At 35.7% G+C, this 27,694-nt stretch overlaps 2 protein-coding genes across 8 annotated transcripts in view; one reads left to right on the top strand and one right to left on the bottom strand.

The window, feature by feature from the left end:
• The window catches only part of Orct (Organic cation transporter), a 35,223-nt gene extending 29,631 nt beyond the window's left edge, over nucleotides 1-5,592 (bottom strand). The window contains exons 1-2 of the mRNA XM_074181181.1: nucleotides 5,415-5,592; nucleotides 204-359 (exon numbers count right to left, since the gene is read on the bottom strand). Of these exons, the coding sequence (XP_074037282.1) occupies nucleotides 204-346 (143 nt within the window). The 5' untranslated portion in view covers nucleotides 347-359; nucleotides 5,415-5,592. The remainder of the gene's footprint in view (nucleotides 1-203; nucleotides 360-5,414) is intronic.
• Nucleotides 5,593-7,463: 1,871 nt separating this feature from the next.
• Dap160 (Dynamin associated protein 160) overlaps nucleotides 7,464-27,694 on the top strand; it is a 66,157-nt gene continuing 45,926 nt past the window's right edge. For 6 of the 7 annotated variants that reach the window (XM_023159303.2, XM_074181146.1, XM_023159302.2 and 3 more), the window contains exons 1-9: nucleotides 7,464-7,679; nucleotides 8,910-9,090; nucleotides 9,150-9,601; nucleotides 13,910-14,252; nucleotides 15,671-15,826; nucleotides 17,267-17,481; nucleotides 21,822-22,630; nucleotides 25,015-25,278; nucleotides 25,422-25,591. In XM_023159303.2, coding sequence (XP_023015071.2) covers nucleotides 8,915-9,090; nucleotides 9,150-9,601; nucleotides 13,910-14,252; nucleotides 15,671-15,826; nucleotides 17,267-17,481; nucleotides 21,822-22,630; nucleotides 25,015-25,278; nucleotides 25,422-25,591 — 2,585 coding nt within the window. In that variant the 5' untranslated portion in view covers nucleotides 7,464-7,679; nucleotides 8,910-8,914. The remainder of the gene's footprint in view (nucleotides 7,680-8,909; nucleotides 9,091-9,149; nucleotides 9,602-13,909; nucleotides 14,253-15,670; nucleotides 15,827-17,266; nucleotides 17,482-21,821; nucleotides 22,631-25,014; nucleotides 25,279-25,421; nucleotides 25,592-27,694) is intronic. The other variant, XM_023159304.2, reaches the window with a different exon arrangement.

Raw genomic sequence — 27,694 nt, 5'->3', positions numbered from 1 at the left:
CTTATGAACAAAACTAGAAACTAACTAGAAACCAAATTCAATTTTTTATGAAATGTATTGGGCGAAATGGTCATTGACTACACGAATTCATAAAAAAAGTTAATATGGAGGAAAATATTACTTTGATTTTTTTCTCCCTCTTCAATTGGCAACCCTAGCCATCCCAATCTCCTTTATTATGAAAGAAACAAATTTACACTCACCTATAATCCGGTTCTGCTATCATAAACACGTTCCCCAATTTATGGAAGGCACACAAAATCGCGGGTAGGCACAGCAAGAAGTAAATCCGTCTCTGGTATCGGCCGAAATCTCCGAGCAGGGAGATTACGTCGTCGTAGCCCATTTTGATACGGAGACTGGAACAAAACGCAACTAAATAATGATAAGGCTATTTTTAAAAGTCTAGGAAGCTGTAAGTCGAGGAAACGGGCTATCAGCAGCGACAGAAAACGAAAGATTCTTTCGAGATTCGTTGGTTAACGACAAGAAATTGCCGGTAATAGGATGATTGGCTTTATATAGAGGTGGCGATGGTTACGTTAAACAACTGCCGGTGACGGGTTTACCGATTGTTGACATTTTTGCACTTTATGGATCGATTATCAAGTAGCCTGTTATGTGACACTACTAGTCTAGTTAACGAGTGCCATTTTATAGAAAATCTTTCCTAGACCGAAAATTTCGATTGAGGTGTCAGTGTCATTGGGTCTGAAAACGTTACTAAACTTTTGAAAGTCGGCTAACATTGCAAAATGTTGTAAACTATCACCAAAAAAAATGGCGGTATGATTTTTTGGAAAATATTGAAGTTACCTGAAATTTGAGAAAAAAATCCTATAAGATCAGGAAATTAAGAAAGAAGTCTCAACTATCGGAAGTGTAGCGCCGATTTTTATAATTTTAATTTAGAAGGAAAAGTAGAACTCAGAAACCTCAATATCGGTAAAATTAATTAAAATGGATATTATTAAGACGCCAATGAACAAATGTTCGACCCAATAAAATGTTAATTATGCAGTTTGTTAATTATTTAAGTAGGTAAGTTTTTACTAGTTGCAAGTTAATATAGAAACTGAGATAATTTTCAAATTGAAAACCTGGGATTTTCTAATTGATGATTTTAACTTATTTTATCTTAATTGTTGCAATAAACTTGAAAGCGATAACATTTTTGGATAGAGAATGAGGAGACCTTTCAAACGGCATATCACAAGCCTATACTTCCCATTTAAAAAGTTGGTGGTTGTACCTGTCATTCAAAGAGGGTTGAAGGTAGGGATAGCATTTTCCCGTTGAATTATGTCAAATTATATTTGACGTTTTTCGGGATTTTGTTGAAATATGTACCGTAACGGAAAAAATGAATTTATTCCATTTGGCTTTTACACACTGTATGGTGAATTCAAATGGAACCGGTAATTTATCTAGGTCATTAAGATAAATAATAAATAATATGGGGCCCAGTACAGAGCCTTGAAGTATCAAAATCATAAAAATTACCGATATGCAGTTTTGTAGTTTTAAAGATATTTGCAAAACATTACTTGATTGCAATTTTTCCCGACCGATTCGTAAACTTCAGATACAATTCCGAATCGAATTTTAGATCCGGAGGACAAGTCTTCGATGAAAAGATTCCTGTGAACTGGACTATCATAAGCTACTAAGTAGTCTGTTATCTGAAACTACTTATTTTTGAGCGATTTATTCGATTGTTACTTGCGGTTCGAATGTTCAATAAGATTCCCAGAACGCGATATTAATACTCAACACTGAAATAGTTAATTGAAGACTATCTGTTTAATAGCAAATAAACTGTCAATGATTCGCATTTAATTTAAACAGTAAAATAATTCACTAATCCACCGATATATTTGAAAAATCAATGCTCTCGAAACATTACAAGGAAAGGGAGAGGAATATAATTATCATCATTACTACGACTGAACACAACTAAAATACAGAACGCATTCACGTTTCTATTCAAGGTCTTTCGGCGATCTAATATTCAAAATGAATTATCTAGCACGATTCTAAAGAAGGCAGGCATACCCATTCGCTCGCAAAATGAATTAAATATCAGTCTGTTTCAATAGTTTTGCCCGTTTTCATGTTATGTTTTTGTAGTTTCATATCTCAATAAATATTTATTCTACTGTGTCGATGGAGAATATTGAACTCCATTCCAAACATTGATGCAGTTAATTTTTTCGAAATTTTGATTTTTTTTGCCCCTTTTCAACTTATATGTTACCTCAAATGTTACCTCAAACAATCCTATCATTTCTTTAAAACATTTTTCACTAATTGAAATCTGCAATTCTCTCAACAAACTAAAACCAAAACTCAAAAGCGGGGATGATAACATACCTAGCTTTTTCGTTAAAGATTTCCTAACAAATGGAAAATATCAAAAATTTGCCCAATTTTCAAAGCTGGTGTCATAAACAATATCCAAAACTACCGACCTATAACCTTGTTATCAAACTTTGCGAAGGCTTTTGAGATGTGCTTGTACAACAGAATCTTTCCTGATGTTAAGAATTTAATTTCAAACAATCAACACGGTTTCTTTAGCAAAAGATCAACAATAACTGACTTAATGTGCTTCACACAATCAGTAAGTAATGCACGAATTCAAATTGAACCAAAGCGTTACCGAAACAGCCCGAAAAATTGACCAGACATTTGGAAATGGTAGCTCTGTCATTCATTTACGAAATTTCGTTCAAGAGATTTAAACCTCGATGAGCCCCGAAGTGGTCGACCTACAGTAATCCAGGACGATGATTTGAGGACCCTGGTGGAGATTGCTCCGTCACAAACGGTGCGTGAGATGGTGGAAGAACTGGGCGTCAGCACCCATACGGTTTTTGATGGTTTAAAACGTATGGGAAAGGTCAGAAAACTCGAAAAGTGGGTGCCCCATGATTTGAACGATCGACAGAAATTATCACATTTCGGGGTCTATTGATTTGGTTGAAATTTATTCATTTATTTATTCAACGGCAAAGCCAATTTACAAAAACATCTTTAACAAAGTGTGAGGAACTAGAAAGTATTTTTGAATGCTCATGTCTGATGTCTTCTACATTACAATTTACAATTTTACTAAACATTTAGCGAATTGTATAATACAAAATATTAATAAATCCGTATGTCTTGTGACTACATTACTAAAAGATGAAACAATTTTGGTACTTACAAAAAAAAAGATGTAGCAAATCTGGTACTTACAAAGAAAATGGTAAGGTCAAGAAAAGCTTTGAAAACGCGCTTTCAGTTAATAAAGACCTGAAGTGATACATTAAACAGATCTAATTTATTCCCAAAATTCTCAAAACAAAACCTAGCATTTTGAGACTTTTTGCCACAATTTCTGATCCTTGAAGATTAAAATTGATTACGCCATCAAATTTAACTCCTAGATCGCGAAAAAATGTTTCTCTTTCAAGAGCTATACTATTCAATGCACATTCAAATAATTTTGGACTTCTAATTTTAGCGAACGTAATGATTTGACACTTATCAATGTTTACCTTCTAACAAATTATTTCTACACCACATGGAAAACGCTTCGAGATCTCTTTGATCTAATTCAGCATCTTCCTGGTAAGTAATTGCTCAATAAAGTTTGATTATCATCAGCAAGCATAAGAAATTCTAAATAATTGAAAACAAACTCTGTCCGATACAAACAAGTTGAACAGCAATGGGCCTATATGGGATCCCTGCGGTACCCCTGATGGAATCTGAATTCGCGTCGATGTATCTCCGTAGTTTACAGACAGAGTTCTACCAGTTAACAAGCTATTGATTACTTGCAAAATATTACTGTCTATACCAAGCGGGGTATAAGTAGGACGGGGTTGACTCTGTCAAAAGCTTTGGAAAAGTCAGTATAGACAGAGTCAACTTGTAGCCTCCTCTCAAGATTTTCAGTTGTGTAGTTTGTGTAAAGAGCAAGGTGGGTACAAGTGGATTTACCTTCTGAGGAACCGTGTTGTTGGGAATTGAGTAAAGACTTACAGTCTCAGGAAAGTTTCTTTGTAAGCATATAATCAAACATCTCAGCCATCTCTAACTGATTGCAAACAGCTCTATAATTCCTAATATTTTTCATATCTCCTAGTTTATTTATTGGTTTCAGGAAGCTATGTTTTTAATAATCTAGAAAGGTGTCTAGAGCAAAAATTTGAATGAAGATGTTTCGTAATGGGTTTGCTAGAGTTATTTAAAATGATAAGGCGTTTATTTAGCCCTAACTGGATTGAAATTATTAGGTCCAGTGGAATCTCATTGGACACCACAGCCAACAATACTGGGAAAAAAATTGTACGCCACTAACTAGTAGTTTTTAAGTTTTTAGATCAATAAACTAAAAATACAACCTTTGTCGTCTCTTGTGTCGCTGTATCTCAGAACTGAAGCAACTCCGGACATATTATGTACATAGGAACTTTTTTTTAAAACGACCTAATGAATCACCCTCTGAAGTTTCGTACCGTAGGAAAAACCCTGTATACAACATATTGAGTGAAAATTACAGTTATATGAAATTCACGGAAAAATATTTCCTGAATACTGTCCTGTCTTTCATGTAATCAAAATTGTTTTTAACATAAATGTAAACGACTGTTTTTCTAATTTCATGTGAAAATAACAATGGTCTCGATTACAAAATATTTTGTAATACTACACAACTTTTATAACCCAGCTAATTTATTACCTCAATACATAACTTTGAAACGTTTCGAATGGAACATTATTTTTGTTATCAGTTTTTGAATGAATAGCTCTTTTGTTGATATCAACGTGAGACTTGAACTTTTGAAACAAATATTCAACAACAAATATTTCGTTCGCAAATGGGAGCAAATCTAAATTTGAACTCGAAGATATAGGCTATAGCCTATACAAAGGCAATCCAAATAGCTATAGTCTGAGGTTTGCCAGATAGTACAAGATATCATTATTAATTTAAAATTCAAAGAAGGCAAAATCACTTTTCCAGATTGCGTCAACAATTATTCATTCTCAAAAAATAACTTCAACGTTCAACCTATTTTGAAATGGAAATTTCATTTTGACAAACACGGTACGCTTTTAAATTATTCTCAACTGAACGTTATTTAAAATTTAAAGCAATCAACATTGATAAAAGATAAATAGGCGATGGAAGATTTATTCATAAGCACAATTTTGACAATGGTAACATATCCTTTCATTTCATATCAATCGACTAATGAGGAAAATTGTAGGACTATTGTTGATCTCAATCTAAAAACACCGTTCAAAACCGCAGTTTTTGGCGCCATCAATATCCGGTCGCATAGCAACCAACATCTCCCCTACACCTCGTAACAAACGGTTAAATAATGATTTTATAAATTAAAAGTCTACCCCCTTACCTTAAGGATTTAAAATTCTCCTACAGAAAACAGAGTACTACTATCACAGCGGAATTTCTTTTTCACTAAACACTTGTATCAGATCTTTAAACACATGCGTTAAAGTCTAAATTCGGGACCAAAGTGGACCAGAATGATAGTCGTACTATTTCTAGCGGCTTGAAAATTATAAACTTGTCCGGTCCATCACATACGTTTAGATGATTGCAACTACTGCGCATGTGTACAGAAGACACCGTAAGATCATCCGATTGTGACATTGTTTTTGAAGTGCGGGGTAAATATAGATTTTTAGGACCATTTTTCACGATTTTTTTATCAACAGAACCCATTAACCGTCCATTTGGTTTGATTCATGAATTATTGATATTTGAAGGTGGTTGAGAGTGTTTCGTGGTGCATTTCATTAATTCGGACTTCCATTGTCTAATATCTGTCTAATGTCTGAAATCCCTAAAAGAATCTGTAAAAAATTAAAAATATTAGCTGAAAAATAACAACTATATTAGGCAAACAAACTGTAATTACAATGAAATGAAATACAAGCAACGACTAAAAAAATAAAAAATTGAAATATTAACACGACATGGAAATAAAAAAAAAATATTAACAAGAAATGAAAATTGAAAATTAAAATATTCCAAGTCAAATTACTTTACGACCCTTCGATTGTTAGTATCCACATTCGTCTTTGGATGATAACTGATAACGCTAATACTGCCTGACGCTATTTGGGTAACCGATATCTCTCTAATATCACCAGTTATGATTCAACATATACAAATAAGATTCAACCATTGTTTTTAGTTGATGGTTCATATCATCTCATCCCAACTTCAAATAGATAAATTCTCTCGAGAAAAATATCTGGTTGAGGTTGGTATCGACCTCACCACCTTTCATAATAATAATGAAAAACGAAGAATTGATAGCTGACATAATTAAAAAAACAGAAGCCTGCAAAAAGTCTCGCAAACAATCATAAACCCCTCTGCTGTACTTTTCAAATATGTCTACGTTTTATTTCTACAGCAAAAATACTACAGAGTTTTTTTCTCTCTTATAGTTTTTGGAAATACAGACACAAATCAGAATGACGTTTGAAAGAAAACTATGCCGATAAGCTACTTTTTTACGTTCGAGATTCATAACTGAATTGAATTACGACGTAACAATGAATGAAAACTATACTTCACCATAGAATAAACATGATATTGGGAATGTACGTCATAAATATTGTGACTGATGAGACTAAAATGGAATAAAATAACATGCATTAAATCGATTGACGATTTGTTGACAACAAGATGGTGCTCCCCTCATAATTCATAATTCAGTTGTTAGGTTTACTTAAACATATCAGTTTGTAAAAGGATGAGGTACAAAATATAATTTATAATTATTCTGCCATCTGGGGTCTATTCCTAAATGGAAGTGGTCGTATTAACATTAAAAAAAAACTAATCTCCAATAACTCAAAATGGTCTTGTGCTTCAACTAGGAAAGAGCTTTTTTATTTTTTGTATATCTCATTAAAATTATAGAACACTCGATTTCAAAAAAATATTTTTTCCAGTAGTTTCTACCCAACTCTTAACTAATCATTCAATAGTTATAGTAACTATAACAATTATGATGCACTGTTTGGAACCTTTGGTGTAGTGATGAATATTACTGGAGTTTTTTTCCCAACACCAAATCGTTATTTTTAACAGCTTGACACGTGTTTCGATCACCAAGTGGTCATCTTCAAAGAGGAAGCTTAAAACTTCTTCGAAACACGTGTCGAGGTGTTGAAAATAACGATTTGGTGTTGGTAAAAAACTCCAGTAATAAACAATAACAATGAAAGCCGAATGCCACATTTCACTGTTTGAAAAGGCACTTTTATCCATTATTATTTCAGAGCAGATTATTCTACTCAAACAAGAAATCCTGAGTCCTTAACCAATGAAAAATCGATGAATTATCAGAAGCTTCAACGTGGACCAACGGTTATTTCGCTAAAAAATCCCTTATATGTCAAAGTCAATAACATTCATTTTTGACAGCCAAGCGATTTCGATTTCTATGTAAACCTATTTTATGATTCAATTTACGTGGGCTCTTTGCAGGGTAGAATTTATTGATTCGACTGTGGTAATGGTGACAACAATTTGAGGGAGGATTCGTCTTGTGAAAAATGATTAGAGCTATTGCTAAATTATCTTTTCGTTGTTAAAATGCCTCTCTAGAACTGACGATTGTCGCAGCTGCCATAATAAGGTACGAATTAGTGCTCGTTTGCTTTTTGCCTTGTAAATCACACGTAAAACATATAATTCCCAGCTCTTATCACTAGATTGATTTTAATTCGAGGTGGATTAAAGTCGTAAGTTTTATGTTGTAGAAATTTGTCACTTTTGAAAGCACATGATTCCATTACATAGATATCATGAGTAAGTATATGTAAAATGATATTTTCTATGTTGCATGAATTTTTATAAAGAAAAACCAGTAATTCAATAAAATTATGTCACTAGAATATGTTTCAGCTTGTCACTAAAAGAAGAAAAAACGTTTTTAGAAAACAGTTCGAGTAGAGACATATATAGGAATTGATATGAATATATAGATAATAAATATTGATGTAGACTAATGTAGAGGATCAAGGCAGAGTATACAATGATTCAGTTGTTCTCTAAGATATTTTTCAGTTGATCATAATGGTTTTTAATGAATAGAAGTTTTTTGTGGTTATTGATATTTTTTATATATGAAGGTAGCTGATTGTATAGCTTAAGACCAAAGTAAGTGATACATTTTTGGCTGTGAGTCAATCAATCAATCAATATTTATAACATGGCTTGCCATCATTCGTGTATTCTGTGTGTGATAGATTATAATAATGAGTGTACTCATTTTCCACAGTAAGCAGTCATAGGCATATACTTTCCCTATGTTAAATAGGCCATAACGTCTCTTCTAAGAATAATTCTAATAGATTTTTTTGTTGACAAATTCTAGTATCTCGGAAGTAACCTGTGGAGTCCCCCAAGGATCAGTGCTCGGCCCTATTTTGTTCCTTATCTATGCGAATGACCTATCTAATATCAATAAACAAGTGAAGTTTACAATGTTTGCAGACGATACTTTACTATGGCATGGAAATGATAGAAACTCTCAGAAAAATATAATTGAGGCTGATTTAGAGAAAGTCAAATCTTGGGGTGATTTCAATTCTTTATGTTTCAATCTGAATAGAACTAACATAATTTAAATTTGTTTGTGGAAACCTAAGCCTCCAGAATCAGGTCATTGAAAATAAGGTGTGCTCCAAATTATTGTGATTATGGATTGATAATACTCTGAAATTTAATGAACACATAAAATATCTCAACAAAAAACTTGCATCAGGCTGCTATGCTTAATTTTACTCATAAGCTAGACTTTGTCAAAAAGAAAACATATTTCTTCAAACAATAAAGCGATTGATCAAATTTATTTTGGTTTTAGTTGCGATGTCCGCCGCAGGGACACCTTCAAGGGACCCTTGGGTCATTTTGGCCAGGGAAAGGGCCCGGTATGAGGAGCAGTTCAGATCTCTTAAACCCAACAATGGGGTAGTGACCGGGGAGCAAGCCAAAGGCTTCTTTCTCCAGTCACAGCTGCCCCCTGTCACTTTAGGACAAATATGGTAAGCTCTGACTAATTTAAAGACCTTTCCCGCAGTGTAAAAGCGATTTCTTCTCCTAGGGGTCTCGCTGACACCGATGCTGACGGCAAAATGAACATAAACGAATTCTCTATCGCTTGCAAGCTGATCAACCTAAAACTGAGGGGCTACGACCTCCCCAAAGGTCTGCCCCCTTCCCTGCTAGCCTCTCTCAAAGCTAATACTCCCCCCGCTATACCTCCTCTTCCTAACGCGAATCTAGTCAGCGCCCCTCCCAGACCAGAGCCTCCGAAAGTTGCTCCTCTGCTGGCGACGCAGTCCCTCATCGGGGTGCAGAACGCAATGCCGAATCAACCCCTCGTGTCGCAAGTAGCACCCACTCAGCAGCAACCCCTGCTGCCGGGACTGATGAGACAGCCTCCTATTGGCGGCGAGATGGTGATGCCTACAGGGGTGATGCCTCCTGTCAGTATGATGCCCCCTTTGGGCGGGATCGGGATGTCTGCCACAACGAATTCTAGTATTCCAACGGGTAAGTGGTTGGCTTTTATTGAAAATATATTTTGGTAGCGTGCTTCAATTGGGTAAGTAATTGAGGTAATTTTGAATCATCGATGATTTCATTCTTACTTTGAAAAACGGTCCTACTTCAACGGTTGACAATATGGTTACTCAAGCAGCTTACAAAAAAGTGTCCAACATAGTCGAAGGTCTTGATCAGGGAAAGCACTCTTCTTTGACTCTCTGTGACCTGATGAAGGCGTTTGACTGTGTATCGTATACTATTTTGATTGAAAAAATGAGTTACTGTGGTGTCTGGGGCAGAGCTCTCAAGCTTGTCCAGTCTTATCTCACAAATACGTACCAATATGTTGAAATGAACAACATAAAGTCAGACCTCAAACAAATGTAGCAAAGTGTTCCGTTTTAGGTCCATCATTGTTCTTGATTTATATCAATGATCTATGCAGTTTTATAAAACCAGCAAGATGTACCTTGTTTGCAAAAAGGCAAAAGCAAAAATCTTTTTATCAAAATAAACTATTTATATGTCTAGATTTCATGACTACCTCTACCTTAAGGGTAGAGTAGCAAAGTACTTCTACAGGTGCGCCTTCGCGTCCCCGCCGAGAGGAGGCATGCTTTTGATATTCAGGTCGTTCAAATACTCCTTGAAAAAGTTCATGAAAAAACCAGGACAGAATGTACCTTGTTTGCAGATGATAGGACTTCAATATGTTCTAGCAAAGACTCGACCAGCTTTAAACTAATGACACGAGACAGCAAAATATTACCATATTACCATATGGTTTGCTGCTAATAAGCTGACTCTGAATTGAAATGAAACTTGAAATATAATTGTATCTTCCAATCCAAATAGTCACCCATCTCAAAGTATACATTTTTTAGGATTGTTTGTTCTGAGATGATTTACGGATTTAGAGGAAACATCTTGTTGTGGTTTGAGTCATATCTATCAGATCAATTCAAGTAGTAAATTTCAAAAGTACATCATCAGATACAATGAGCATTAAATGTGGAGTACCTCGGGGATCTGTCCTCGGGCCTTTGCTGTTTTCATTATATATAAATGATCTGGCATATATATCGATTGAAGGCAAATTCACAAGTTTTGCTGATGACACGTCTATACTTTGCCATGGAAGAAGCACTGATGCACTAAAAATTAGGGTAGAGCATGATATAGGCAAAGTTAAACAATGGTGTGATGCCAATTTATTATCTTTCAATATATCAAAGACTAATATAATGTTCTTTAAATGTAACCTGGACCATATAATTCTTGAAGAACACGTCATTGATCATAAACTAGAGAACAAATTTTTAGGCCTCAACATAGGCAACAAATTAAAATTTGGAATGCATATTAGTATACTATGCAAAAAATTACCCTCTAGTTGTTATGCGATAAGGTCTATCTCTAACTCTTTGTACTATCACTCTGCTAGAAAAGCATACTTTGCACTTTTCGAGTCCCACTTGGGGAATTTGTTTCTGGGGGAGCAGCTGCCAAAACTTATTGAGTCAGGTTTTCACAATACAAAAAAGAGCCATAAGATTCATTATCAGAGGTGGAGTCTACTGCCTCTTTATTTTAGAAACAGTCTGCCTAATGCACAGAAAGCACAAAGATAACATCTCGAACTCAACTCAGAATTATGCCACTCGTCTCACATTCAATATTCCTCTTTCTATTCCGTCAACAGCACGAATTAAAAATTCGATTCTTTATAATAGCAAAAAATACTTCAATCATCTTCCCCTTTCAATCAGAAAGTTAGCATGCTACAAACAGTTTCGAAAAAGAGTAAAAAAACTTCTGCTAGATAAAGCTTATTATATTATTGAGGAATTTCTTTCGGATGACTTCTCAACTTATAATTTCAACTTATAAAATTTTTCATCACAGACTTTTATCCATAATAGACTTTTTGAAGTGTTTTCACAAACTACACCTAGATGATTCGATCTCCACAAACTTTATTGAAAATATATCACAATATGTTTCGCTAAACATTAGCTTTTTCAAGTAACTAATACATCAAATTATCCTTACATTCATATTTATATACTACAGGTAACCATAATTGAGACTACCTGTAAGAAATTTCCTGAACCTCTACATCTCGTACCTGCTCAATTATGATTACCTAAAGCATATTGCCTCACATCTACATCAATAATAATTCTTTCTCGGTTTTTAAGAAAACAAGTTCAATAATGGTGATCTATTCAAATCTAGTTGGTCATTCATTGGAATGTTTGAATTTTTAAGTGTATTAATTTCCATTGCTTCCAAATGATTCAGTTTCAAACCTTTATTTTCAATGTGCAAAATTTTGAACTCTTCATTAAAGATGTGATTTTCTTCTAGAAGATGATTTGAATATCTTGAATTTGTTTTCTTATTTACATAGCTCTTATGATGTTCCTGGATTCGATTCCTAAATGTCCTGCCAGTTTGACCAATATATACCTTAGGCACGTTCCACACTTTAACTTATATACTCCTGATTTCTCGAATTTGGATGTTTTATCCTTATTATTTTTAACTAGCTTTCCCAACGTATTACTTGTTCTATATGCAATTTTAATATCTCGATTCCTCAAAAATTAAGCCACTTTTTCCGTTGGTTGTCCAAAATAGGTTAAAGCTCTATAATTTTGATTATCTACTGTATCAATGGCAAAAACGTCCCGAATCGCTTTTGTGTAGACTTTCTTGCCAAGTATTTTGTTTATTAATTCGGCTTTAAACCCATTGTTTACCGCAATTTGCTTGATTGAAGTGTGCTTGAGCCATATTAATATCTTATTTTAATTATTGGCCTTTATTTTAATGTTTCTGATTGTTTAAGTTTTTAAGCCTGTTTTGTCAACATATTAAATTTTTTATCACAGACTTCTACAATAAACTTTTTGAAGTGTGCTCGAGCCATATTAATATCTTGTTCTAAATTCTTGACCTTTATGTTAATGTTTCAGATTGTTGTAGTTATTAAGCCTGCCTTGTCAATAAAACCTAAACTTTTATGACAATAAAGCATTTCTGACTCTGATTAAATGATGTGGTCAGCTTGATGATGCTCAAAAGATGCTAATATGGATCATTTCACTCAGTTATGTCATATGGTATTCTAATTTGGGGTCATTCAGGTAATTCCATTAGTGTTATTAGGTGCCAGAGAAAGGCCATGAGAATAAACGTCAAAACATGTTGCGAAGAGCATTGTCGTAATTTGTTTATTCATCTTGTCATTATGACACTTCCAACATCATATATCTATAAAGTTTTATTAGAGATTCTTGAAAACGTAAATAAATTTGACAGGCAATGTGATATTTATGCATATGGAGCGGAATCTGCAAGTTTACTGAACCCGTCCAGACATAAATCAATAATCAGTAGATCTCTGAAGTTACTAAGCCTTGCAAAAAGTGTCTTCTCCAACACTGTTTTTATAACATTGAGAAATATGTTGATGTGGCAGGGTCTTTAAACTTGTGAAAGACCTCAATATATCCTTAGTTTATTGGTTTTATAATTAAACTTTCAATTGACCTACACACTGAACAAGGATTTCTGCCATAAATATGTAAAATGCTCAAATTAAGGACTCTACTTCATCTAAAACCTTATTTATCGGATATATTCTTGTCTAACTGCTGTAGTGTTGAATCCATGAAAATAATCATACAATTTTCACAATAAATATTATTCAAGAAGCGTTTCATTACACAGTATCTTCATCAGCTTCACTGCTTCACTATTTTACAGTAGGTAATAAGAAAACTTCATTAGATGAATTCTGTCTTATTAGTCAGTGGGCACTTTTTGAAGACGGGCAGTAAACAAATCTAAAGAAATGAACTTTAAACGTTCAAGCCAGTCTCGAATATACCTACACAGTTGGTTGAATGGACTGACGCCTATCAGAAAACAACTACTCCCCTGGTTAATACCACGAACGGCGTTGGATTATATCCGACAGGCGTCAGTGTAGGAATCTTCACAGAAAATTTGCTGCATATGCAATTAGCAATATAACTGAAAGAGTCGACCTTCAATTTTGGAACGGGTACACTTGCAGACCGGTTTTGGGCTTCTTAGCCACTCGTCAGTGCAAGACAGTGACCATCGTCGACCTAAAGTCAATGATATTCCATAATTGAAAATCGGAAATCTTTCAGAGTACATCATTCCTCTTCCTCAGTTGGAGCGAACAACAAAATGTCACTCCATCTAGTGGACGATATACTAACCAACCAACGTCTTCTATGAAAACACAATAACGATAAAAATTTACTTTAATTTCAGGCATAGTACCCCCGATGCCTACAAACATTCAACCAGTTCAACCCCTGCTCAGCGGCATCCCGCCTATCTCTTCCTCGATACCGCCTCTTGCATCGCACGCAACGAACTTCAATGCCCCCCTGGTTTCCAGTATGCCACTCTCCTCCTCTACAATTCAACCCCTCATACCGGGCATGTCCGCTCCTCCGACTGCGGCTCCCCTTGTGCCCGCGGGCATGTCTCCGGTGACGGGGCCAGCGCCGGCGATTCCGGCTCTTCCCGCTTCCGGTCCCGGGGCTACCAGCACGCCGAGGTCGAGCGTTACTAGTTTAGAGAGGAACCATTCGATTGAGTCTGTGTTGTCGTAAGTATTGTCACTGTGTTACGTTTCAATTTAGCACCAGATCAAAACTGCTCCTATGTGACCTTTCAAAACACTACCTTACCTTTTAAAATCTTTATTCAGAGGATGTTAACAATGTGATTCAGTTACAAGTTGATTTTATTAATTTAACATCATAGTAATGGGAATCTTCCGTTCCATAGAAAACTACACCTGAAATGTACAAGAATATACATATGTATGCTCCCTGACTAACTGCTTTGATCAGTACTTACCATTCACTTCGCATTAGACGTTGGAAATCCGAAATTCCTCGCTAGGTTGAAATAGTTGTTATTGTATGTTTCTCAGTTTTCTTCACCTATCATTTTTCAACCGTTGTCTGCCTTATTCTCTGTACCTTTCCAAGAATATTTATTGCATAGATTGTTATTCGTCACTTCCAGAAGGTTTACTTACATATTAGAGCCATATCGCCTGATATTTGATGTTTTCGGTAAATATTCTGCATAATATGAATGTTCAAATATTCGTACTGAATGGGAAAGATGTACTTACCTTATATGTTTCTATTCCATGGCATGAATAAGGATCAATAAATAGTTGAAAATAGGTTGGAGTCAATATTTTTGTAAACATTCAATAACCAGGTTGAGAGACAGCTGTTGGTTGACATCTGCTCACACTGACATTCTGCCGAACTTTCGTAGTGTCGTTCCGACGACCTACACCGAACTAGTTCTACAGTTGTTCACGGGTGAGGGATTGATCGGTTACTCAAATTGTCGGTTGTTTAGGGTTGCATTGCTTTGAGAAAGAGTTTTGATGGGTCATGGGCTTGTTGATGTTTGGACCCATCAACACAACATCGAGTGGTCCCAAGCTGAGATCTTGCACAGAGAGGAACATTGGTTAAGGAGAAAATTCAAGGAAGCCACATAAATGTTGTCCAACAACGTATTCAGCCAAACAGCGTAGAAATACACAACATATGGAAACCCATAGGTTTATTTTGGTTAATATAATTGTTATTTTCAGCTATTCATTTTCAATTCTTCTTTTTTAGTTGTTTCAGGGATTTCAAATCATTTTATATAGTAGACAATGGAAGTCCGAACTAGTGAAATTCATCATGAAACATTGTCAATCACCTTCAAACAAACTATGTATATATAGTTTATATTTTATTTTAATCATTTATATTTTATATACTTATACTTCACATCTCAAACTTCATGTTTATATTGATATTTATTTATGACATTGTATTTGTAACAAGAATTTATTCTTGAACAATAAACATATTATCAATCAATCAATCAAATATCGTTGAAAATCAATTTTTTTATTTTATGCTGAATATTGATTAGATATCAAAAATAACGATAATGAATCATTATTTACATTTTTCCTGTGGAGAACAAGTTTTTTTTTTTTAGACAACCAGAATGGGCTGTTCCTCACCAAACGAAACTGAAATACACTCAAATATTCAACACCACCGATAGGACTAGAAGTGGATTTCTATCTGGAGCACAAGCAAGGAACGTAATGGTTCAAACTAAGCTGCCACAAAACATTTTAGCACAAATTTGGTGAGTTAACGCTTTCTCTTATTTGATTGGTTCACGAGGGTGGGCTGAGAAGTTTCCAAGCTAACAAAGAAAAAATAAGTCGCTTGAGGCTAGATCTGGTGAGTAAGGCGGATGGTCAAGCAGTTCAAACCGCAATTCGTCGACTTTCGCAATAGCCACCGCTGAGATGTGAGATGGTGCGTTGGCTTGCTGAAAGAGGATTTTATATTTCTGCAAATGTGGCCACTTTTCCGCAAGTTCTGCCTTTAGCTTGCCAAGGGATGATGCGTAGTATATTCCTGTAATGGTTTGTGCTTTTTGAAGATAATCGATGAAAGTAACTATCCCAAAAAACAGTCGCGCTCACTTTCCCAGTTGAAAAAACAGTTTTTGCTTATTTTGGAGTCGGTTTCCCCTTTGCAGTCCACTGTTTGAACTGTATTTTTGTCTCGGGCGTTTAATGGTGTACCCAAGTTTCATCTGCAGTAATTAATCGGCGCCTAAACTGCACCAAAAAAGCGTTGGAAATGTTCATTTGAACACGTTTCTGGTCTAACACGAGCAATCGCGGCACCCAATGCTCGGACAGCTTTGTCATGTCTAAATGCTGATTTAATATGTGACAAAAACTTTTTTTGACATGTTCATAACCTATGCTATCTCACTGTAATTTGACGATCGTCTAGCATAGTCTTTCTCAAAGTGGGCGTTGGAGGTCTATATCATCAGCCATCTAGAAGAAACGACTTCATTGAGAAAACTTGACGATTTAGGTATAGGGACATGATATATCATTTTGAAGCAGTTTTCACCATCTTTCAATTTACCGAGTAACATACAGAGGGTTTCATTTGCAAAAATGAACTTTTGACTACTTTTATGCACAATGGAAATAATAGTAATTTTAGCACGCCCTGTATGATATGGAGTCGATTTCTTGGTGTTATTTGAATATTTCTAGTTTGTCCAAACTATCATCAAAATATCAACTTTTCATGAATTGAGAGTACTGATGTACTTAATTTCAATTAAGGCTATGTTTTGGACCATATTTAGCACAATTTATTTTTTATCTCGAAAACAGATAGAGATAGGTAAAGGACATTATTAACAAAAAATTATTAAAATACCAGAGCGATTCCAAAAATGTATTAATATACGGGGTGTTCCATTTAGAAAAATAAAGTTGCTAGGACTTTTTGATGGAAGAGGCAACGCCGCAATGCTGAAAATATTTTAGATCGATAGAACAGGTAAGGAAATGTGAGAGATGACATTTTCAGAAAAATCATGCTTTGCGTTTTCCAGAAACGTCTAACCTACCATCGACCGTGAGTCACGCTGTATACGAGAGCTGCTCTCTTCATGTTGAGGTCGAAAATTTTTCAGACCACTCTCGTGTCACGAATTATTTTAAGAAACAATTTTTGAACAACATCTAAATGTTTTTTCGTATTTTAGGGCACTTTCAGATATGGACGCCGACGGAAGGTTAGGTTCTGAAGAGTTCGTTTTAGCTATGCACTTGTGCGAACAAGCTGCTCTAGGTCATCCGCCTCCCGCCAAGTTACCTCCTGATCTCATACCGCCTACGTTTCGGAGAACCAGGACCACTTCGGTGTCTAGTCAAGGCAGCGCCGCGCCTGATCAAGATCCTGCGGCGACATTGCTTCAGAGTAAGTTGAATGGATTTTAACGAATTCGGTGTCGTACTTCAAACAAGATGAGTCTGAAACAGTTTGCAGAAGCTAAATTAATTAATCCAAAAGAACAAATTAGAGATATTAAAAATGGCAGTAGGTAAGGTTAAGTTAGGTTAGGTTAGGTTAGGTCAAAAGTGAGTGGGTATATTCGACCCTCCACCGCAACTCGCAAGGCTTTATTGTGGCTCATATCTATTCGCACACGACCAAATAAACCCAGACAAACCCAGACATTACAGTCCCAAGTGATGAAAAAATCACTTGGGATTGTAATGTATGTGTACCTCGGTTTTCTGAATAAATTGAACTAAAATTTATTATGATTATGTGTGATGGACAGGTCTAAGAGATTAATCTGTTTCTATGTCTCTGTTTCGATTAATAACTGTATGTTTCTATTAAGATTATTCATAAATGTCATAAATTGGTTCAGCTTTCGTGTAGTATACAACGGTGATATACCAGATGTTTCTGCCGAGAATGATTATTCCTCCACAAATTCCAGAATTTCTGATTTCATGTAGCTCGGAGAATTTTGTAGTCTGAATTGGCCCACCCAGATACTGAGGTTTTATCTTCTCTGTTGGTGAAAATTTACAATGATCTTATTGATGATATATTTCCAATGAAACTAATGAAATTGAGGTTCAATCTGCATCCTGTTCTTGGTTCAATGACGAATTGAGAAAACATCGTGATAATCTATCAAAACTTAAAATTATATGTGACAGTACCAAGGCACCTGAAGATATAAATAACTTTGAAAAATTCAAAAAAGACTATAATATGCAACTCAGATATGCAAAAAAAATTAGCAAATGATTCATATATTATTGAAGCTGAAAACAAATCTAAGGCTAGCTGGAACATTGTGAATTTCCACAGAAAGAAGACTAAACAAAGGTGTTTCTCAGAGAAATTAACTGAAAATGACTTTAATAATTTTTTCTCAAGTGTAGCCGCCAATATCGTAAAATCTATACCTAATCTGCCTATCTCTGAATTGGTGAACTTTAGAAATTTTCCCTCTCCTGGCTCTTCATTCTTTTCAACTCCTGTTTCATGTGATGAAGTACAAAAAATCATTACATCTTTGAAAAATTCAGCTTGTCCGGATATCAATGAAATAAATAGAAATAGAATTATTAAGGACACTCAGTATATTATTCTTGTCCCATTTACCAATTTGATAAATCTAATCTTTAAATCAGGTAATTTTCCTAACATCTTCATCATTATCATCAATTAAGAAAAGACTCACCAAATATCAAAATCAGCAATTTTTTTTGCAGTTATCAATTTGGTTTTCGCGAAAACTGCTCTACCACCGATGCTAATGTGACTGTTGTCAGAGGCATAGTTGAGGGACTTGAGACCGGGAAGGTTGTAGGGGTCACACTATTGGACCTGTCAAAGGCCTTTAACTGTGTTTCCCACAGCATTTCACTCGAAAAACTGTCATATTATGGTGTAAGAGGCACTCCTTTGGGTTTGAATGACACTTACCTGAATAATCATTTCCAGAGAGTTTTTTATAACAATACATTTTCTGAGCTGAGGCCGATTGAGCTAGGTGTACCGCAGGGATCGGTTTTGGGCCCGCTTTTGTTCGTTATTTACATCAATGATTTTTACAACTATATGAAGCCACGTCACAATGTACTATTTGCTGACGATACATCCTTGATATAATAATAACAATATAATAATCGGCTTTATTCATCGAATAATTACAAATTAAACACAGTGTAACAATCGATGAAAGGCGAAGTTCAGCTTGTGCTGTTTTTCAACTTAACCTGCTACTCTTCTATGAATTATTCAGCTCTTGTTGATAAGTCTATGGAACACTGGTTCAGTTTCAACAAACACATGATGAATAAGGAAAAATCACAAAACATGATTGTTTCTATGGCTCTGCCATTACCTGAATTCCAGTGTGTCAAAGTATTGGGTTTTACTCTGGACAATAGGCTAAATTGGTCAAGCCACATTTCAAGTTTGAAAAGTAAGCTATCAAGTGCCTTATTTTTACTTAAACAGCTGAAACCAATAACAAATTTCACTACGCTGAAAATAGTATTTTGCTCGGTCATACAGTCTCACGGTTCTTACGGTATTCTACTTTGGAGAAATTCTAGTGATGCCCAATGCATTTTTATATTACAGAAAAAAGCTCTGAGAATTCTTGCTGGAATCGGTTTTAGGGATTCTTGCCTTGAATCACTCATGAAATTATATTGGTGCCATCTTTGTATGTTTACCCAAGCCTATTAGTTATTCACAAAAGAGCCCCCTTGTTTCCCAAGCAATCCAGTTTATAAGATCATGATACACGAAACAGCAATTTTATTAGACCTCAACGTTTCAGGCTGATGAATTCACAAAAAAACTCCTACGATTTTGAATTTTATAATGCACTTCCTGCCAATATTGAAAATATGAATGTTTTGTTTTAAAAAAGTTATAAAAAAAAATAAAAAAAAAAAGTTTTTATTCCATTTCAGAATATTTAGAACATGTGCATAAACACACTTTTGAAGATTTAGAGGATCAGCATTACTTTAGTTTGAGACGTACCTTTCTCATCGGCGGCAGAATGTTCTATTAGATGGAATTTCATCAGAGGAACGTTTCATTGACAGTGGGCTTCCACAAGGTTCCGTTTTGGGACCGGTGTTGTTTCTCATTTATGTCATGACTTGGTCCATGTTAACATAAGTGGTAAATTCACATGTTTCGCTGACGACACCACTATCCTCTGGCATAGCAATACATCCTCCAATTTACTTGATCAAATCATCGTCGACATAAGAACGGTTAAAGAATGGTGTGATTCCAATCTCTTATCATTGAACATCGATAAAACAAAGGTGAACACGTTTAGATGTAACATAGGGAAAGTACACTTGGAAAATGTAAAAATTGAAAATTTGGAGAAAAACAAATTTTTAGGGCTCTTCATTGATGAAAATCTAAAATTTGATTTCCATGTCGACTACTTATGTAAAAGACTAGCAGCAGGATGTCATGCAGTGAGAGTTGTTGCAAGAGAGTTGGACACTACTATCACAAGATCAGTTTATTTTGCACAAATTGAAACCTATTTATGTTATGGAATTTGTTTCTGGGGAAATTGTGCAAAATTTCGTTTCAATATGGTATTCTCTCTACAAAAAAGAGCCATCAGATATTTATGCAAGGCTAGGTACAGGGATTCATGGCGCCCATTATTTGTGAAGCAAAAAATTCTGACTTTAGTATGTCTCTTTATTTTGGAAACAGTGTGTCTTATCCACAAAAAATATAAAAATCAATTTGGGAACACCGCAACTTATAGTACACGTCAGTCTTACTCCGTTTCCCTTCCCACACCTTCTCTAGCCCTTACACAAAATTCTATTATTTTCAAAAGCAAGAAGTTATATAACCACCTTCCCATTAATTTAAGGCGAATATATAATGGAAAGAAATTCAGAAAGAAAGTGAAAGAATACCTTGTTGGGAGGCCCTATTATAGTGTGGACGAATTCTACCAAGGCTCTATCGAATAATTGACATGTAGCTTTGTGTAAACAAGTTATTAAAACCAACACAAAATGGCTATCAATGTTCATTGTGTAGAATTATATGTTTACTTAATATTCATAAATTCATGTACTTATATTTGTAGCTGTTCAGCTGGACTTAATATTGTTCTGTCCATATACTCTGCTCCGGTGTTTAAGCATTATTTTATAGTTTATATTTGTTAATTGTCCCTTATACATGTTTTACTTTACTAGACTCTGCCAATAAGATGTTTATATCTTGGGTAATAAAGCATATTTTGATTTGATTTGATTTGATTTGAAAGGTAGATGCTTGTCGAACCTCCACACTTAATTTGAATATGTTAATGTACCCTGTAAACTTGTTATAAATTTTTGCTGTTTATTTTATTTTATAGACTTGTTTGACTTGTCATAAATGTATTTTATACTTAACATGATCAAATGAATATATCTATATTTATCTATCTATCTTGCTCTGATTATTTAGGAGGTGGCAATATAACTTCAGAATCCCAGACACCTTCAACCGAAAAAAAGAACGAATTAACATAAATTAAGTATTGCTACCTGCACTGAACTGTACACGAATCAGGTCAATTAACCAAAAAAAAAACGGAGATTCAAACAATGAAGTATACGCATTTGAAATATCTACCGCAGTCGTAGGCGAAACGTTATAACTAAAAACCTGCAGACCGGGAAATAGCTTCGCCACGGTTATATCCGGCTGTGAAAGTTTACACTCTTAATCAATTTCAGATTCTTTCGAAGACAAACGGAAGGAGAACTTCGAGAAAGGCCAGGCGGAACTGGAGAGGAGACGAAAAACTTTACTGGACCAACAGCGCCAGGAACGCGAAGAACGAGAACGAAAAGAGCGCGAAGAACAAGAAAAGAAGGAGAAAGCGCGCCAGGAAGCAGAACGCAAACGACTAGAGGAGCTCGAAAAACAAATGAGGGAACAGCAAGAGAAGGAGCGCCTGATAGAAGAGGAAAGGAAGAGGCAAGCGGAGCAGAGGGAAGCCGCTCGCAAGGAGATGGAAAGGCAACGACAGCTCGAATGGGAGAAGCAGCGACTGCAGGAGCTTCAGCAGCAGCGCCAGCGTGAACAGGAGGCCGTGCTGAAGTTGAAAGCCAAGAACCAGAGCCTGACGATCGAGCTAACGTCGCTCAACGACCAAGTGAAGGACCTGTCGCAGAAGATTTGCGACACGCGCACAGGAGTGTCAAACGTGAAAACGACCATCGACGGCATGCGCCTGACCAGAGACTCGCAGATGCAGGAGATGTCGCAGCTGAAGAACAAGCTGAAGGAGCAGAACGCTAGACTGCTCTCGCTGTCTCAAGAAAAGATCAAGCTCGACGCCAAGAACAAGATAAATGCGCAGGACTCGGAGCAAGCAAGGCAGGCGTTCGAAAACAAGGAAGTCACGATCAAGAACCTCAAGACAAAGGTCGACGACATGCAGGTCGAGATCGACAGCAAGATGGGTGACATTGAGAACAACAATTCGCAGCTGGCCGAGCTGCAGAGCCAGCTGAGGAGTCTGGTGGCGGACTGCGAGCAGGTAGGTAACAATTACAGCTCAATTACTCGAAAATATGGAGCAGTAAGAGAAAACCATACTAGGGGTTTAGGATTTTTTCTGAATTGAAGGGGTTATATTTTTGGGAGTGATTAATTTTTGGGAAAGAAAGTTTTTGGCTTTCTACTACTCCAAAAAACAAGAATGAGGGAATCTTCCAATTCTAAATTAAGTAACTTTATATATGGATGTGTAGATCATGCAAAGAAGTAACTTTCAGACACAAACTGAAAGAAAGTCCTCCTGGAACAGCTACTTTCATATAAACGTTGAATTACACGAAAGAAAAAAAAATTCTTTCGAAACAAATACTTCTATATGAACACTGAATTATACAGAAGACACTTCTCTCTACTCAGTTTGTATTTCAAACATTCTTTGTGGAATACAAATCAGATAACATTCACATGAATTCTACTTTAAATGAATGGTAATAAATTGCACTTACATGGAACACTGTCACCCTCACTGGTATACACCGATGTTTCTCGCCTTAAGACACTTGCCCCAAGGCTCTTCAGTACCAAATTGGATAACATTATAGAAAATATACACAGTTCATTCATGAATTACGATTTTTAATGTCACGGAATAAGCTTGATCTGCTTATGTCATCGATGACATCGTAATGTCATTCATTCACCTATTTAATTCAATCCCAGCCAAGAGGAATCTTATTTGAATTGAAGGGGTTATATTTTTAGGAGTGATTATTTTTTGGGGAAGAAAATTTTTGGCTTTCTACTACTCCAAAAAACAAGGATGAGGGAATCTTCCAAGGAAAGGAAGGAAGTAATCAATTCTAAATTAAGTAACTCTATACATGGATGCGTATCTTTCCCAAAGATTTTTTCTGGCTATCTAATGGTAAACTTCGATTTGGCCTTGATCATGACATAAACATTATTGGAAGGTCAAAGTCAGAGCAGGAAAAATTATGACTGGGTTTGACCTTGAGTGACTCTAAAGTTGACCTTGGAAAATCTTTTGAAGGTGATGTATACCGAATGGTAGGAAAAAAAAATAATGTATACCACGTTCACAGTTTTCTCTTGACCTTAGATTTGACCTTGGAAATTGTTTATGATCAAGGTCAGATCAAGGTCAGTTTAAAATAAAATTACGATCCCTTACGATCCTGACTAACTGAATTTGATTCCAAGAGGCCGTTTGAGTATTTGAAATGCAGAAGCAACGAGAAGACTTGAAATTTAAGCAGAAAAACAGTACAAGGTTTTTACGATTTGTTTAGGCTGCCAGGCAATATATTTTTATTCGACTGTGATCTTGTTAATTATTTATACTTCACAAAACTTTCTGAATTGAAACCTATGTTTTTGATTCCGGAAAGAAATAGCCGGATATCAAGTATGGTTGGTTTTAATGAATTATTTTATTCTTTCATTAGTGATAGGTATTGTTCAATTTTCAATGATATATGTATTTCATTTATTTAAACGAAGAATTATTAAAAAGTATGGCCCACTCACCTCGTAATTCATCTCCCAACTTCTCGGGGTTTAGATTCAGTCTAGATTCAGTACAATCTTTGTATCCTAATCGATGTAGATATATCTAGACTGTAAACCCCCAGAAGCTAGGCTAGATTAGGTTAGGTTGCTCGGTAGGAGCGAAGAATTTCCAACGCCGCTTGACTGTCTGAGAATATTTTTATTGACTTGTGTATGAAGTTGGATTCTACCATTCTCTCGCACACAATTCAATAGCATAGATTTCCGCTTAAAATACAGGCGCATAGGTCCCTCCTAGGCAGGTTGATTTCTATGTCCCAGAAGTTAAGGGATAGAAATATTGGATTAGGAGGTGATTGCCCTATATTTGATTTTCCGCCATTTTTGTTTCTGGTATCTAAAATATGGGTTTCAATTCAAAAAGTTGTCGGGAAATAATTATCAAGGTTACGTTAGAAGAGGACATCCAGGAACAAATCGTTGATATTTTGTATTGTTTCTTCCGTGTCTCTTGATTTCTTGATCATTTTGAACATTTGGCCTTCAGGCGACCTTCAGAGGCAACATTCTTAGTCATTCAAGGTCATATGTAATTTTTCCAACTCCCTCTGCTCCAGAGAGAAAATAATGTTTCAAAAACTTTCTGCCACCTTTGAAACATTTGCAAATTCGTGGTCAAAATCAAATGCAAAGTCATCAACGCTTAGTCGGAGAAAAATCCTGAGGCTCTGGTACTTGATATTCTTCTAAGTCTCCTCATTTTTTAATACAATGATGTCTGAAATTTCCAACATATCTTTTTCAAGAAAGTGTTTTTTAAATGTTTATATTTATAAATGACTTTGTCAATAGAATATTATCTTCAGACTATATTTTTATTGATTGATTGAGCAGCTGTACGGGGTGTACGAGCAGAAACGGGCCGCGGTGATCGAGATGAAGAACGACAATAAGGGCAACAGTTTCGACGCCTGGAAGACGAATGACACTTGGGGCCCAGACACTAACGAAGCGGCCCCCGATTGGCCGGTCGATACGAATTGGCCGGCTAATGTCGGATCTGCCACGCTAGCGGCGGTCGTTAAGTACAGGGCGTTGTACGAGTTCGTGGCGAGGAACAACGACGAAATCTCCTTCCAACCTGGAGACATTATTAACGTGAGTGTTTTGAAATGATTTTGTATAAGGACGATTGTCATTGTAAATAAATATATGTAATCACGTCAACTATCTGGACAATTGTTCGTATACTGATTGTACTAATGAATATTTCATCATCTTGAAAGTTTCATTTTTTCAAGGTTCCCGCAGAACAAACCGGGGAACCAGGGTGGTTGGCTGGAGAAATAAGGGGCCATACCGGATGGTTTCCCGAAGCTTATGTGGAACCTATCGATGGTGTCGGTGTAAGAGAAACAGATGGCGGTGAAGCTATAGTAAACACCGATGAAACTGAGGCAAAACGCTTGGAGTAAGTAATTGATTTTAGGATTTTATTGTGTAGAGTTTGACACACAATTACAACGGTTGGAGTTTTATTTTAGATAATATTGAAATTGATTTGTTTAATTTTTGGCGCCCAACGTGGGGCCTTGCTTGATACTCAATCAACTACGGGTCAAGCATTCTAGTTTGACCTCTGGTGTTTGGATACGTAGTTCCATAACGATAAAAAAAAAGGGCATACACGAAGATTTCGTCAAGTGGGTGCAGTTTATAGAGTATTCTTAATTTTTCAAGTTCTGTTTACAATTATAGCAAAAAATAAAGAATCGAGTGTACAAAATCATTACATAATAAGTAGCATTTTTTAACTCTTTCAGGTACAGGAAATTCAAAATTAAACACCCCCTAGATGTACAGCTTTATTTTTTCGCCTATTTTTTGAAAAATGTATCAACAAACCAAATGGAAATCATTCAAAAAAGAAAAACAAACAAACAAACAAAAAAATTGAAATCAACCAATTTTTTCAGAAAAATAGAGGTTCAAAATTTAACCCACCATTCCATCAGTTGAAATTTCCCTCATTTGAAATTGCTGTGATATATCTGGAAACATGTTTTGTTTTTCCCAAGACAAAGTGGAACTTTACAAACTGAACACAACCAGTTTGTTCTAATCTCAAACTTTCCTGAACTGCAAAGAGCGCATCTCCTTCTAATCGTTCGTTCAGGCTGATGTGCACTCTGTGTAAGCCTCAAAGCCAGACTTTGACAAGGTTTCATTTTCTTTATTGGTATCGTCAATTCAGTTGATATTCTTGAAGATGATACCAATTTATCAGCGACTAAATGATCTGTGATACTTCTGCGGAAGTATTTCATTGATAACTGCGGAAGACCAAGTAATTTGTATAAGATGAACGAATTCACAACAGCAGCATACAAGAAAAAGAACATTATTCTGTGCCACCACTTTTTACTTTTACGATCAATGCCATAAACATCTGATCAAAATCAACTGCATTCATATATTTATTATAATCTACAAGAACAGCAGGGCACGGTATATTTGTGATGCTTCCATCACCTCCTTTTCATCTCACTTCAGTTACGTGATGAGGACTGTGAAAATTCGAGAGGAGATGAACTTATCTTTTGTCTCGCCATTTATAAGCACAAACTCCCGTGTTACTGCAAAACCATTCATAATCACCTCTTTTCATGGTCCTATCTGGTGCGAAAATTGGTAAATGTTTTCTATTAGTATTGACAGTAGCACACGCATATACATAATTATCTACTAAGTCTTTCATCAGACTAACACTCGAAAAAAAATTGTCACAGTGTAATCTGTGAGATTTACCTTCAATCATTAAAGATAATCTTTTCACAACCCTAGAACCCAAAGCCTTTTCCACTTCTCCAGCTACTTTGCCTGTGTAGATTTCAAAGTCCATACAATATCCTGTTTCATCACAAATCATCCAGACCTTATATCCCCTTTTGATAAGTTTTTTTTGGAAGATATTGCTTCAGAGAAGATCGACCTTTAATTTTAATCATTGACTCATCTATTGCTCTATGTTCATGTGGGTAAATGCATCTCCTGAAATTGTCTCTGATTATTTTTATGGTAGCAGGTAGCAATCTGCATTGGTAACTTCGCAGTCACTATCCCCATCACTATCATTTTCAGACCCAATATCAGAAGGTATATCTGCATATTCCTCCGTAGCATCGACTTCCAGGTTTATTTCATTGTATAGTTCCTCTTCTGTCATCCCAATCAGCGTAAATGGAAAGGGTTCCTTGAAAAATCTCTTGGCCATTTCTGTAAGAAAATATGTGTTGTTGTATGGTGGGATAAATTCTGCACAGGGTTTATTTTTAGAGATTATGAATGAAAAATAAACTTATAAATTGAAATAATGAAACAGGTAGCTTACCTATCTTGCCTGAATTATATTTCATACAACAGAAGGGTTATTACAATAAATGGATACGCTTTTCAACCGAAATTCAAATGGAGAAACACAGCGTACTTTACGAGTTTCGATTGTTTGCTATTCACAACTAATGCTTTGTGTACTGTGATTCAGCCTTGAACAGATGATGACGAAGACCAATAG

Source organism: Leptinotarsa decemlineata, unplaced genomic scaffold (genome assembly GCF_025532065.1).
Source record: "Leptinotarsa decemlineata unplaced genomic scaffold, Ldec_3_MD MMD2_P_RNA_scaffold_2, whole genome shotgun sequence".
Classification (NCBI taxonomy): domain Eukaryota; kingdom Metazoa; phylum Arthropoda; class Insecta; order Coleoptera; family Chrysomelidae; genus Leptinotarsa; species Leptinotarsa decemlineata.
The sequence above is the reverse complement of the archived record's forward strand: the minus strand, read 5'-3'. Positions and strand labels throughout refer to the sequence as shown.